We start from the raw sequence: 14,830 nt of genomic DNA, 5'->3' as shown, positions 1-14,830 counted from the left end.
GTGCTGGGAAAAGAGATGCTCTGAACCACAAACTGAAACTTTAAGAAGTAAAGAAACACTTTGGCTTACCATATTTGCTGGCAGAAGTTCGGGACACAGTAGAGTTGTTCACTGAATTGTAGGCTGTGACTTGCTTGGGAACCAAGGCCATTACTGCATTATCAGGCACCTGAAAGACACAAATACATGTTTTATGCAAATTTCTGTTCAATCACGTGCAATTTGTAGACATATTGTTTTTTGCATTTTTGTAGATTTCGACCACACAACCAATCTGAAAACCCATAGATCACTGTGATGGTGTCATTTTCTATATTCCCCTCCATCTATTTTGGTTTCATTTGGATAAACAGAATATCTTATTACCCTTATGTGCTCCATTCAGCCCACACATACATATGATGAGTGACAGGGGGAGGGCAAGTTTAGCCGAGCATCAGACAGGCCTGTGTGAAAGGGGACGTCCCATGGTCTCTATTCAATAATACCTTTCCTCTAGGGTTGGCTATGTACGTGTGAAGAGTCAAGCAGAGTGTGCGTCTGTGTGGCTCTACGTGTAAGAGTGTGAAACTGAATAAGTCAATCGTGGGCTTTTCCTTCCCTAGTCAGCCAAACATGATTCAATTAGAACCATTGGGAGGTACTCTGTCACACACACACACACACACACACACACACAGCAATATAGCCCTATTCTGCATAATCTGGGTGCCCATGTTGTGGGGAAAGGCAGGGTTAATTGAAGTGATCTCTATCTTGGAGCGGGTGGACGGGACAGGGAATAAGGACCAGGGGCCTTTTTGTGTGTTTTTGTGTGATTGCGAGCTGAGGTCTTATTAAGATTATATCATTATTTAACACAGTCACTCAATCTGCTCCTTGTGCATAATATGTTTATATTATTGTAAGCAGGACGCCCACAGGGCAGATTTTGTTATTCCTTTGTGGGGAGCCCCCCCCCCCCCCCCCCCCGACTCTCCTACACTCTTAAGCATGCCTGATCACTGCTCTTATGTTGAATGGATTTAAAATGAGCAGAGCATAATGGAACAAAATGAAAAGGAAGGATGGCATTTTGGGAAATAACATTTGTTGGAGCGGATAAGGCAGAAAGCAGAGCACGATTTCCTGAAAGAGGGGAGGAGGAGGAGGAGGAGGAGATAAGTCTGTCATTAATGGAAAGAAAGATCTGATATGGAAAATGCCATTTTTCTTTTGCTTGTAGATACCATATGATGTTTCACTAATGAAGATATCCAACTTTTTAATGAGTTTGTGAAGCAAACAGTTGAGCTGTAAGTGAAGGCAGGGTGAGTGGGTGAGTTTGACTGGTGGCAAATCAAACCAGATTAGTTTCATAAAGGAGAGACCATGATTCTATTCAGCATGTCTGGTTGGTCATATTAGCCTCATAGAGGGCAGAAGACACTCTGATGTCAGTCTGATGCACATCTGGGTTTCCATCAATAAATGGAGTGCATCAGCAGATTTGATTAGTAAAGCGACAAGATCTTCAACAGAATGAAGAATTGATTTAACCTTTACCATCTAAAGTCACAACATTTCAGTTCAATTTTGTTAGAAACACAGGGAAGCAAATGTCCTTGACTGAGGTCTGGGTGTATTTGTTGTCCCCTCCCTCCCTCTTCCTGACAAATTTGAGTGGATGCGAGCGTTTTCTCTCCTCGTTTCAGCCTGTCAAGGAGAAGGTGCCCATATTCCCCGGCCCTGAAAAATGAATTAACTTCTGTCTTCATTATCTTATCTCAGATTCAAATCAGCTCCCTAATCCATTCCACCCGCACCTCCTACTCAAGGCCTGTTGACACTTGCTGATGCTGACATTTAATTTTGGCACCATGCAAACTTCACTCAGAGGGGACAGTGGCTGCTTAGCTGCTCTAATTATTAACTCCATGTTGACAAAGTGTGCCTCTTTTTCCATCCAGTCTCATTGTGGTTGGCTTATGAGGAACACACCTGCTTTTATTTGTTTGACCTGAGTGAGATTGTCTTTGAATTTTATGCATATATGCAAATGTTAAAGCTTGTTGGTATGTTTATGTTTATTCAGAACTGAAGTTGTTCTTTTCACTTTTAGTACATGAAATCAATGACAATTTGTATTGAAATGGTCAACCTTTCCAGTATATCAGATTTAATCTCAAGCTCTCCCCACACACAAGGAATGACTTTTTAAAGCCGGTTGCATTAGTGTATCAGTATATGTTCAGGCGTACCTGATAATGGGCCAGCATGTTCAGTCTCTTCCAATCCCCTTCAATCTTAGTGGTGACGTCTTCATCCTGCAGGATCATGCGTTGTCCTCGACCCTGACGCCATTCTGTAGGCGCAAACGAAAAAAATCATTGTACATAACACACAAATAGTTTGTAATTTTAAACATAGTTTCTTATCATTTTAAAAAGTCCATCAACAACAGGAGAGAAGGGCCAAATATTCTATAAAAATCATTATCAATTAGTTTTTTTTTCTCTCTTCAGTACAATCAATTAATGTTGTCATGGAAAGCTTAGAGTTAAAAACTGGAGAAAACAGAATCTTTAAAAGTATTGGTGTAAGAGAAAATCAAAGTGATATTAAATGAAAAGAGAAAAGACACACTAAAGGGACAGAAACATCATGTGAGTTAACTGAAATCAGCCACTCAACGTTTTGTGAGAACGACACACTCCCTTTTAACTCTCCTTCTCTTTTGCTGTTTGATCGATTTACATGACCTTACAACTAAATAACATCTATGCTACATACAAAACACACCAGGCGTCCCAAGACTGTGCCAGCTCAGCACAAAAACTGAACAAAAGCTGTGAAAGAAACATCTGACAATACCCCAGAAAGATTATCATAAGTGAAAATGGAAAGCCATCTCCAAAACAAACAAGCACATGATTCCTCTTTTCTTTCTGTAGACATCCTGGGCTTTATGAATACATTATTGTGCCTGTGCTCCTTGCTGTGCCTCCCACTTGAGTTGGCCACTGTCATCTCCTATTCCGATCACAAACAGCAAAACAAAGCGGCAATCACTGTGGTGCGTGATGAGGCCCAGTCTTCGGAGGATCGACCAGAATTGTGTTAGCATCTGAGAAATCTGCAGGAAATAAAGATTCTCCTGTTGTTTATGTCTATACAGTACATCTTCTCATAAAGATGCAAATGAGCACCATCTCCAGTTGAGGCTCAGTAAACAAATGAAGAAATGAGGGGAAAAAAAGGAAAGGAATAAATAAAAGAATAAACTTGGTGGAAGCAGAGTAAACTGAGAATACTCCGATTCCCAAATCCAGCGGTCCCTTCTCTGAAGGAAAGAACAGGCTGAGTGTGTGTGCATGAATAGTGTAGACTTGCACGCAACCAAAGCAACAGACGCCTTAGGGATTGTAAGAAAGCTGATGGTGAAGAGAAAGGCTGAAGGTGACTGTTGTACTCCACAGAGATGCATGACACACATTTACTACAGGCACACAAACACACACACGCACACATTGGACCTAGCTTCTTTATTCTCTGAAACCCTGCGGAGGTAGCTGGATTGCAGCAGTGGGGAATTAAAAACAATATCTGGGATTACAAAACTCGAAGCCAATCTGTCTCAGGACAGGCCTGCCACAATCCCATTATCCTTATCAGCTGGTGATATCAGTCTGTCGGTGAGTGTGTGTGTGTGTGTGTGTGTGTGTGTGTGTGTGTGTGTGTGTGTGTGTGTGTGTGTGTGTGTGTGTGTGTGTGTGTGTGTGTGTGTGTGTGTGTGTCAGAGATCTGGAGAACCACTGCTTTAACCTGTATACCTGGAGCAGCTCTTGCAAATAAATAAACTTATATGGGGATGGACATATTTGTCAAAGATGTTCTCTGTTTATGGACTCATTATTAAAAGAAATCCCATAATGTACATTATGTCAAAAACACCCTGAAAATAGAGCAATAAAAAATATTTAATCCCATACTCATGTTCTCTTGTGAGCTGTATTCTCTCTCTCACACACAATCACAAACACACAGAGCGACTGGCCGTCTAACTGAGGATTTCCAATTCCCTTTCATAATAAAACAATAATAGAACAACACATCCTGCCCAAAGGGGGCCATAAAACAATTTTATCAAGAAATGCCGTCAAAAGGCTAAAGCAATCTCTTCACTTAGCAATCACACAGGGAGATTCCCCATGGTATGCACTCAGCCCATCTTCCAGGTTTGGTTATAAATATGCTATTACAAACACACAACAGGGGCTAAGAAAATCCATCTGGCAGTAAAAAAAACATAAAAAGCAGGCCCATGGTGCACAGACAGCCTGAGGTATCGGCTGACAAATACTCCTTGATATTATTGTTACTCTCAAAGCATGCATGTGTGAGTACTTGTATTGTACACACACGAGAGGGGTACAAAGCCCTGTGATCGATAGATGAAGAGAAGTCAGATTATTGCACCCACTATTTTCAGAGATCTTTAAATGAATTTGCAAATATATCAAACCAAAGTTAGATGTAATTGTACAACTCCAGAAAGACATTTATACACATAGAGGATCTTACATCTTAAACAGCTGCCCGTGCCGGTCATAAACGGCGTAAAAGGGCCCAACAAGACGTTCTTACAGATCCTATTCTAAGCACAAAGCAAAGCAGCGAAAAGAAAGGGAAAGAAAGACACAAAAATACAAGGAAGGCATCTGAATTGATCAGCTGATCAATCATGTAACTCAGATGCTAGTCGACAACAGAGGGGATCGATGAAAAGTTTAGGGAGTAGAGAGACCAAACTCAGACATCTGACTGAGAGCCAGGAAGTCCAGTGTCTCGAGGTTTAAAAGAAAGCTAGCTCCCTTTATCTAGGAAGACTTCATAAGGGTGTGGAAACCATGGAAATCAATGGGTGTCTGTGTTTTGCCTGGTTTTCTCCAGGGATATAGATGGGGCATAATTCACAAATAGAAATGTTTGGACATGTTGTAACATAACTACATAGATGTGCTGGTTGAGGACCTCTCATCAAATACATCTCTAATATGTAGAATTATAAAGGCCCATATTTAACACACAACCACCACAACAGGAATATATGCAAGGACTATCATGGTAAAAGGGGTTAAGATTTGCCCTGCTCTGTAAAAAAAACAGATTCCACTGACTATACTCCTCCAAAGTTGTCTGTTTGTCTGCTTTTTCCACGTAATAAAGATTCATACCCAGGTCCATGTCGGAGGCTTTAAGGCGGTGGGAGTGTGGCACGTTCTTGTAGATGGCATCCAGGATCTTCTCCTTCACCTGGCTGATGGTGTCACAGTTCAGCGCCTTTACCTGGATCTCTGGGCTCTTCTCGTTCTCTGGGTGGATGCAGTTCACCACCTGTAGCAGAGACAGAGAGAGAAATGGCACTGAGGGGGAAGTATCACCTTGTTTTTACTTAATGACACAATTGTTTTTTAAATGAAGGAAATGTTTGCTGGGTAGTATCACATGCAGAAGTCGACCTGAAAGATTAAAACATCATGTTTATTTGGTGCACAGGTGTTTTATCTAATCTTCTCTTCTTCTCTCAGAGAAGAGCTGTGTGTGTTTATTAATACTGTTGATTGCATTGTGGATTGGTACTCAATTAAACTGTAATTATTCCCTGTCTGTAGTTCTACACCTATAATGTAACAACATAGAGGCTGTTCTGTTGTAATAGACCAATCGGAAGCAAGTTTCCAGGACACATTTTTCTGGACAAAGGATGATAGAAGACTAATGAGTGTGAGAGTTTCCTCTGCTGAGATAAATACATCCCAGTGGAAGGATGACGAGAGCATACAGACATGGGGAATAAACGTTCTACAGACAGAAAAAGCTTTAGCATCTCCGCTTGTGGAGACCGCACACTAGAATAATCTTTTTCCCTCCACCTCATCTCGGAGCACCGCTTTTTTTTGACAGCTTTAGTCTTGACAGGAAGTGAGGTCACACTCCTGTGCTCCCTCCGTGTCAAGCGTGACAACGACAACTTTATGTTCCGTTGCTCATCTCATGACCGACAACCCATAACCACCCTCTTTCCTCACCTCGTGTACCTGGAAGCATATTAATAAATGTCCCCTTTCAGCCCTTGCACCCCTGGGCGGGTGAACCCCGTACCAGTGTCTTGTAGTCAATCTGCTGCCTGATGAGCTTGTCCTCGCTGAGCGAGTAGCGGGCCTCTCCTGTGATGGAGTCAATGGGGCCTTTCTCCATCTGCTGCTTTATCGCACAAAAGAGGGAGAAGAGCGGTTCGCCTGCACACTCCTGCAAAGAATTTTAGAGAGGAAAGTTTGGACAGATGAAAAACTGAAAACTTTGAAGCCATATCTGCTGTCAGTAGAGTTTAATATCTGAGGAAATATAGGGTGGAAAAGTAATAGTTTATTGTTGCGATGATTTCCAGACTGACTTGCCTCCAGAGTTGCTGAGTCAGACTTATAAACACCATGTCCAACTTTACTGCTCCCCTAAATTACAGAAAAAGTTACCACCTATCAATCTATAAAGACTGCTAAAGTGAACCTGGAGTTTGGAAAAGATGTGATGTATAGAGAGTGAAAAACGCCTTAAAGGACAGACTTTGAAGTCGCACTTCAGTCTTCTTCACTTTTGAAAACACTGCTGTTTATCAAACAGAACAGACTGGCCATTTATTATTGTTTCTTTTTCTCTCCTCCCCAACTGCAGTAAAGGGATGGAGGCAGGATTTGTTTTTCTTTTTTACTCAAGGGTGGAGAGGACAGGTGAATACTGGTTCCTTATTGAGTAAAGCAGTAAAAGCTACTCTCTCACAAATCAGAGGCAGAAAAAATTGCTGTCATTTTAGATTTGCAGCTGAAAAAACATGGATTATATCATCCACATAAATAGATCTTAAACACTGCTTCTGTTCAGAAACTTAGCTGGAATGGAGTAAACTTATCCATATATATTTTCAAGGAATATTTAGACACTTAAAAAGGGGGGGGGGGGGGGGGGGGTATCATCACCATCACAGTTATTCTCTAATGCATCCAGTCAAATTTTAAATTTAAGAGTAGAAATCTGAACCAGTTACTTTGAGTGTAGACATGATCATGTATCTAATGTAGTGGTGAGGTGAGTTGGGTCAATATCTCAAATAGTTGGAAGGATTTTTTACAGGGTACTTTGAATGTTTATTAGCATTGAAACCAAATATTAGTAAAGTTACCTTTAGAAACTTGTAGAGGAGAAAGGTAAACCAGTTGGTCAGCATTTTCTCTGCAACAGACTCAGTCCTGCAAACAGACAGACACAAAGCATATAATGAACATATGATCCCCACGCTCTTATTACAATCATTAATATTCAACACCATCATCAAACATTTTGCTAAAAATGATGACCATTACTAATGAAAAGGCTCTGGTTACACAAATAGAATTGCCAAGGCATGAATTGAGAGAGCCTGTGCACATGCTATATGACGGCCTTTCAGACAATCTTTATACCGGCTTTTATGCTCAGGCATGCCGAGGGCAACTCGTCCATGGCGGCGGGGATTTTAATATGAGGCAAAGCAATTAAAAGCCTTTATTTGATCCCAGTGGATTGATGTCGTTAGGGGGCTGGAACGGCTCTGTAATAACACTGGCCTCATTATCAAGCACTCCCTCGCCTATTCACTGGACTAACACTCGATCCACGCACAATAGAAAGTGAATGAATACATCTCCCTCTCTTTCTCCGTCTGGCATACATGCTCCAGTGGTGTGGCAAAATGGTGTGTCTGTGTTAGTGTGTGTGTGTGTGTGTGTGTGTGTGTGTGTGCGTGTGCGCGTGCGCGTGTGTTGACCTGCGCCAACAGTGTGATATATCTCATGTGAATGGCTAATATGAATACATAATAGCAACAGCAGAAAGAGAAGAGGCAAGTATCTGATATCCTTTGACAGTAACCTTCTTGACCAGAAGCAGGGGTGAGTGGGTAATCTGTCAGAACACCTCAAACACACAGACACCCCTCCCTCTGCTTTCAACGAGCAACTACCAATGGCATCAATATTTCAGGATTAGTGTCCATTGTCGTCTGCCACCTGCAGCCCTCCCACTTTGCACTATTCAAACAGCCTCTTTAAGGGGCTCCACATCGAGGAATGGTGGGGGACATGATGTCCTCTGTGCCAGTAGGCCGGCCCTGGCACCCCCTGCCAACCCTGGCAAAACACCTGGGGGGGATTAACTTCCTGCCTCTCACTGTGCCCGCACTTTCATTTTGCGGCCCCTCTCGCCCTCCCTCCGTCCACAGATCCAGGGGTCAACAAGGTCACTTTTCATCTTTTCTTTCATGTGTCCTTGCAGTCTTCCTCCCTCCCTCCATTTGGCCACCCTGCTCTGGATCCTGTAATCATACACACTTCCAAATCCTCTCAATTTTCCCAAATGCAGCCCATCTATCAAAGGCATGAAAGGAGCATGGAGAAAGGAGGAGGTGCACAGGGAAGGAAGCAGCGGTGAAAAGGGAAAATGAAGAAAAGGCTTGGCTGAGACTGGCCTTCCCTTTTCTTCTTTAAAACTTCCTTTATACTTTTTATTTTTTTATTTTTTTTTTACTTCCAACAGATATTGTGTGTTTGTGTGCCTGTGTGAGTGGACAAGTGTGATGCTGCTTTAAGGCTAGCGTGCAAAAAGCACAAATTAATCCCACTGCGTATGTATTCAGAAATTACCATGTGTGCTGACTTGTGTTTGTTGGGTGTGTGTATGTGCATGCTCCTGGCAGCGGGTGCCAGCCCAGCAGTAATAAGAAGTCTTGGCACGGCCTCACCAGTTTGCTTATGCTCGTTTTCGATCACAGCACGGTCTAAGGGGAGCAAGGATAAAAATGGAAGTGTGACAGAGCTGCTTTAAGATCTAACGTTTTGCGTTCGGTTTTTACAACTTTCAAACAATTTTCCCCAAACCTCTCCTCAGCTGCTTCTCCAAACACAGCACAACCTATGTCTGGGTCAATGCAATGAAATGTGCCGTAGCGTGTTGGCATGGTCAGGCTTGCCCACTTGGCAGACACTCAGTGGGCAGTAGGCATTGAGAATGATGTCGAGCAGAAGGGACCTGGCAGGGCTTAGTTCTCCCTGATTACTGAGGTAGGGCTGATGGCATCTCTGCTTCGTCACACATACATTTTGGCTGCCTTGTATTTGTGTATCTGTATGAAAATGGGCATTTAGACATTTCTTTAGTGTACATTTCAGTATGATCCCTCTCTTTGCACGATACGTTAAAGACATTTTGCAGATTAATCTAAAATGCAAACAAACAGTAGCAAATGCCAATCAAAAAACAAGGTGGCATGTTGAGACAAAATAAACATTCAAATTTGAGATTTTTTTTTCTGTTCACATAGTCATTATAATCTTGTCGTTGTTTTTTGATAAATGATCATTACACTGATCATCTTACATACTGTACTAGTTAAAGATGCCTGTCCATATTATCATTAAGACCCATCATTAATCCACACTGGAACATAAAAAGACCTTAAAAGGGGGAAAAGCAACGGGGACTGTGTTGACTGTGTCAGTGCAACTGCATCTCAGGGTCTTCATCTGTTTCCAGTCACATTTTAAGAAGCACAGCTTGAAGTCAGAAATGATTTCCATTTTCAGTTCTGGCTCCTGGTAACGATGATTGGTCATCACAGTGCTGACTAGCAGCTGACATGTACAGACATTTATCCTGTCTTTTAGTCACAAACAAACAAAAAAAAAACAGATTAATTCCTTAAAGTAAACAGACAGCCCTGTGTGATGACTGTGTGTAGCTTTGGAGCCAACGCAAAGTTGTAATCGACGTAAAAACATATTGGGTTTTTATCTTTTGACCAACATCAAAAGTGATATTTTGACGCATTAACAGCAGCCAAACTAAACTTAAGGCTGTGGACAGCTTGTTTGACTCTGCATGATAGGGAGAAGGGATGGTGTTCAGTGGGGAGGCGAGGGAGAGATGGAGAGATGAGGAGTTAAAGGAGGAGAATGCAGCAAGGAATGCGACAGATGGTTGTGGAAGGCTCTCGTTAGTTAGCTTGCCTGGTGCTTGTGCTTCAGCACAGGTTGAGATGGGACAGATGGAAGGATGTGTGTTTGTGTGTTAGGAGAGAGAGAAAAAAAGACACACACACACACACATACAGATTTCTTGGAAGAGGAGGCAGTGGGTAGCCGTGCTCAGATGCTGTGCCAGAGACACCCTGCTCACGCACTTTAAGCATTGATTTAGCAATCAAGAAAACAGGGGAGGGGGAAGAGGAGGGGAGGAAGAGCTGGGAATATAGATTGAGCGAGCGAGTGGCCGAGACGGAGAGAGAGAGATGAAGAGAGTGACAGTGTGAAACATGCGGCACAAGCATCAGAAGTGAAGATAAACAGGGGATAGCTGTTGGAGAGAGTGCAGACGAAGGCAGGTAGTGAGGAACAATAACACTCAAAATGAAAAAAAAAACACAGTGAAAGAAAGAAAAAAAGAGAGAACAGGAGAATTAAAAAGAGCGAGTGAGGGGGAGCTGCTATCTTTTCTCAGCAATATTAAGCTTCATCTTCACAGCCTTATGCCTGTGTATCTTGGCTATTTTCAGCTGCTATCCAAGGACATGCCAGTCAGCCCACACTATGGGATGGCATAGCTCGCTCACACTGCCTCATCACATCTGAAATGCATGCTGGGATGTTGAAGCATTAATAAGCGCATCCAAGGAGACAAAGCCGGTCTGATCAGTGCCCATCAGAATTGTGTGTTTGACAAATGGGCAATCAAACTGAGAATGCGTTTGTTGTAAACATGTGCTCTCGCTCCAGTGCAGTGTGAATTTGATGGCCTTCACCCCCCCCCCCCCCCCCCCATGAATACAAGGAAGGGAAGGAGAGATAGAAGGAATGCGGAAACAAAGATACTGATTTCAGTTTCTTTTTGAAGTATAGAATGATTTGTGACATACCAATATGTATCCACTGTGGTTCAAATATTGTCATTTCTCGTTCCATATTCCCCCAAAAACGAAAAAACTTGAGACTTCAAAAGGGGGATTATAAACCAATGGGGTAACTTCCCTTCTTTAAAACAGTCTTTGGTAGAGCACATACAAAGTGCTGTTACCATGTAAACTAAGTGATCAAATAACCCATCTCACTTCGTGCATTGATGCTTGAACAGTCAGATAAAAGCTCTTAGAGGCACAGCTTTAAGTGTCTCCATTGTCCCTGTCTCCCTCTCCCTGTGTGCTGCACATACCATCTCTTACATTGTATCTGCTGCCAGGATCAGCAGACAGTCCATTGTTTAGTGGCTGCACCATGTTCGCTGAGCTCTGGATGCAATTAATCATGCCTCCTGCCCAGACAGCATTAATCCCTCTCTGAACCCAGAGTAGAGTGTAAACAAGCTTAATGGTGTGAATATGGCCACTGTCTTAAGGACAGCATTCATTTCATTCTTTTCAGTTATTTTTATAAATGTTTAATATAGTTATATATGCTTGTTGTACTTGTGTGTGTCTTTACTGGCAGAGATGAGTATTTAGCTGGAGGGAGTGAACATTTTTAATTGCTGTTAGATTGGACAGATTAATTAGAGAACTAGAAATCATTTGGGGTTGTCGAGACTTGATGGACGGCCTCTGAGCAAAACAACAAGCAACTACATCCATGTATGTAAAGGCACAAACACACACGCACATGCACACACACACACACACACACACACACACACACACACACACACACACATGCCATATGTAAACAACATCTGTCAGGAAGCTGGTTACCTCAAGTCAGTATAATCATCACATTTACCAAACACTACAGACAGGAAGCATAATCATGCACAGTGCTGTGTTCAAGTGCATGCCATTAAGGCTCTGACTGAAAATCACAGAGAGGATTGTGATTGTGCTAGAGTGCAAGCTTTCACAGTCACTCTTTCTCCCATTTTTCCATTAATGGGTATTTTTCCCTCCTCAGCTATTTGAAATGGGATTTACAGCTAATTAATCACACTTATTCTTCTAATGAGGAGCATGGCAATGCACTCTGGTGTCTTCAAGGTCAGTGGAGATGATCAAAACATGTCACAAATATGGAATACTGAGTAGTATATCCTGTCCATGATAGCAAAGGGTTTAAATGATTCTACAAACCTTTAGCTCTAACTCTAAGAGGGACAGCTCAGCACCAAGTTGGGAGTTGAATGCTTGTAGCCAGATGTAAGATCTCTTTTACAAAGTCTGACCCGCTGAACAAACTACAATTGACTGCAAGAACAAACCTTTTTGTGACTTTTTTATAATGAAAATGAAATTGTAAGTTTCTTATAAAATGCTGACTGTTAAATAAATAAATAACTGAGTATTTAAAATAAAATCTTCAAAACGGCAACAGGCTAGATGACAAATCTCCCTCACTCACATTACGAGTGTCAAACCCAGTATTTCCTGTTGTCTCAAGTATTTTGTGCCCTTGTGAAAAGAGGAAGTGGCTTTATATGTGGAAATTATAATTTTTTAAATAATACATTTTTCTCAGTTTGATTTTTTCTTCTGCATTATTTTCACATTCAAGAAATATTTTAAAAACCATTATTGACACTCCCTTCATCACTGTTGTTTAATATGACTCGTTAATTAAAGAAACAGAAACAGAGCAGTTTGCTGCTTCACTCTCTTCAGCTGCATTCTCCCTAACTCCTGAAGGAATTATAAATGAGGCTACTCAGTGAATAACAACAATCTATTATTTCATTAGGCTAATGCTTGCAGTCTCTTACCTGTCTGCCTCTATCTTTTTTTGCTGCCTTGGTGAGCGGTTTTTGTGTCTGCAAAGACTTTTTTTAAATCTTGTTTATCATTTAATAATCAATTTTGAAATTATTCTTATGAAATCAAATAGATTTCCTGCAAAGTGAAAAATCTCAAGGCAGGTCACACCTTTGAATCGCACATTCACATGTTGAGATTTTATCAGTTGAGTGTCCCACTGTGACCAAGGAGTACTACAGGAATACTAATTAAATCATATTTTAACAAACAGTACTCCCCCAGCCCTGAGGAGTGAAAGAGAGACAAAACTGGAGCACATACACGCAAACAGACGGAGCGGATCCCACATGGGCAGGGCGTTACTTTCAGAGCAAGTGCGTGGGAAACGGTCTTTGTTTATCTTTCAGTAGGTCAATCTCTATTGATGGGCACCACATGTCCACACTACCGACATGATAGTTTGAGTTTGTGTCGCTGTTTCATGGCATGAATGTTGGGTCCAGCATGTGACTCTGAGATCCACACAGAATCTGCTAAATGTACGAGGACTGGCTGTTCCCCAGTCTCAGCCTAACGGTCCGTAACCTGCCTGATTCGGGTCATCAGCCGCTCAATCAGTGCAACACTCCTTGTGACAGTTGATCAAATATTTAGCGAAAGGGTTTCTACTTTTATTAGAACTTAATTCTGTTGACAGCTTGTGCCTTAAAGTCTTACCTCTTGCTTCAGAATATAAGGCAATCACACTATATCAACAACTGTCAACACCTGCTGTGTAACTTGGATGCTTATTTGAGAGGGGCTGTAGTAAAGAAAAACTGTTTCTCACCTGCGGAGCAGCAACTTTGGGTGGTTCTTGCTCTCAAGGTTGCGGTCTATGAGGTCGGACAGCAGGTGCTTCAGGACATCGGTGGCGTACTCCAGCTTGCTCTGCAGCACTGTCATGATGAGTGAGGCCACGTTGCCTCGGTCCCTCATGGAGAAACCACGCTGGGCCTCCAGAGTGCGTATAAAACATAGCAGGAAGACCTTGTTGTTAATGAGCTGGCCGAAGAGCTTCAGCCCTTTCTCCACTTGCTCCTGACGGTACCCCGGCACCTGTAAGGAAACATTGAAAATGTTCACTTGACAGAGAAATCAAAAGTCACAGATCTGGTGAGCCATTCAAGGGCATACATATGGCCCTGATTAGTAATTAGTTCACCTGAAAGTTATACAAGCGCCATAATATTTATCGTAAATACTGACAGAATAAGAAGACAATTATGCAGTTTCTCAAATTGAAAGTGCAATTATGAGTGAATATATCCACCTTTATGAGTAAGGATGTAGCACAGAGAGAGACAGAACAAGGAAAAGAAAGAAGAATCTAGGGAGTTAAACATCTTCCACATATTATTACATTTAGTGTGAAGGTTGAGAATAAAGGCAGGAAAACACTGAACCTCTAGAGGAATTGTTTACTTTGATGGTGCTGTGTTCCACACTAATCCAAGTAGAAAAGGAGTGCAGTGATGTGGATTCCCCTCATCTGAGCCAAGATAGTCCCTGCACCATTTATACCAGTCACTTGCTGCACATGCCTCTTTTCCTTATTTTTTTTTTTAAACAGCACCCATTGAGATTCCTTTTTTTTTATCTGTCAAGAGCACTCATGCTACGGCAGCATCTCTTTGTACCCATTGCAGCTGTCACCCAGCATATGTTCTGTCTTTTTACCTTTCCTAGAGGAACCTGTTGTTATCTGCTGGGAGCTTTTGTTAAGTTGCAGGTCTAATTTTATACCGCCTGACAAGAAATGTAAAGTGTCTGTGTGTGCATGTGTGTTCTGTGTGTGCATGTGAATACAGGTTTACTGATTGAGAGGGAAGCGGGAGATATAACAGTACAAAAATAATATTTAACAAAAGCAGAAAGCAAAATAAGATTCCAGTGTTAAGTCATTTTTTGGGGAGAAACACAGGGAGAGGCAGTGATTTGTCTGCCAAGAAAAACAATTAAAAGGTAAAAATTAATGACAAGAAGTGTGTT

The 14,830-nt window shown here is 41.8% G+C and overlaps 1 protein-coding gene across 1 annotated transcript in view; it reads right to left on the bottom strand.

Annotated features, from left to right (window-relative positions):
* The window catches only part of plxna4 (plexin A4), a 206,490-nt gene that overhangs the window by 18,050 nt on the left and 173,610 nt on the right, over nt 1-14,830 (bottom strand). Inside the window, exons 22-27 of the mRNA XM_061030073.1 lie at nt 13,629-13,897; nt 7,220-7,286; nt 6,145-6,291; nt 5,217-5,376; nt 2,241-2,344; nt 70-169 (exon numbers count right to left, since the gene is read on the bottom strand). Of these exons, the coding sequence (XP_060886056.1) occupies nt 70-169; nt 2,241-2,344; nt 5,217-5,376; nt 6,145-6,291; nt 7,220-7,286; nt 13,629-13,897 (847 nt within the window). The remainder of the gene's footprint in view (nt 1-69; nt 170-2,240; nt 2,345-5,216; nt 5,377-6,144; nt 6,292-7,219; nt 7,287-13,628; nt 13,898-14,830) is intronic.

This window comes from Labrus mixtus, chromosome 22, assembly GCF_963584025.1.
Source record: "Labrus mixtus chromosome 22, fLabMix1.1, whole genome shotgun sequence".
NCBI lineage: Eukaryota > Metazoa > Chordata > Actinopteri > Labriformes > Labridae > Labrus > Labrus mixtus.
This window is presented reverse-complemented; position numbering and strand designations above follow the sequence as displayed.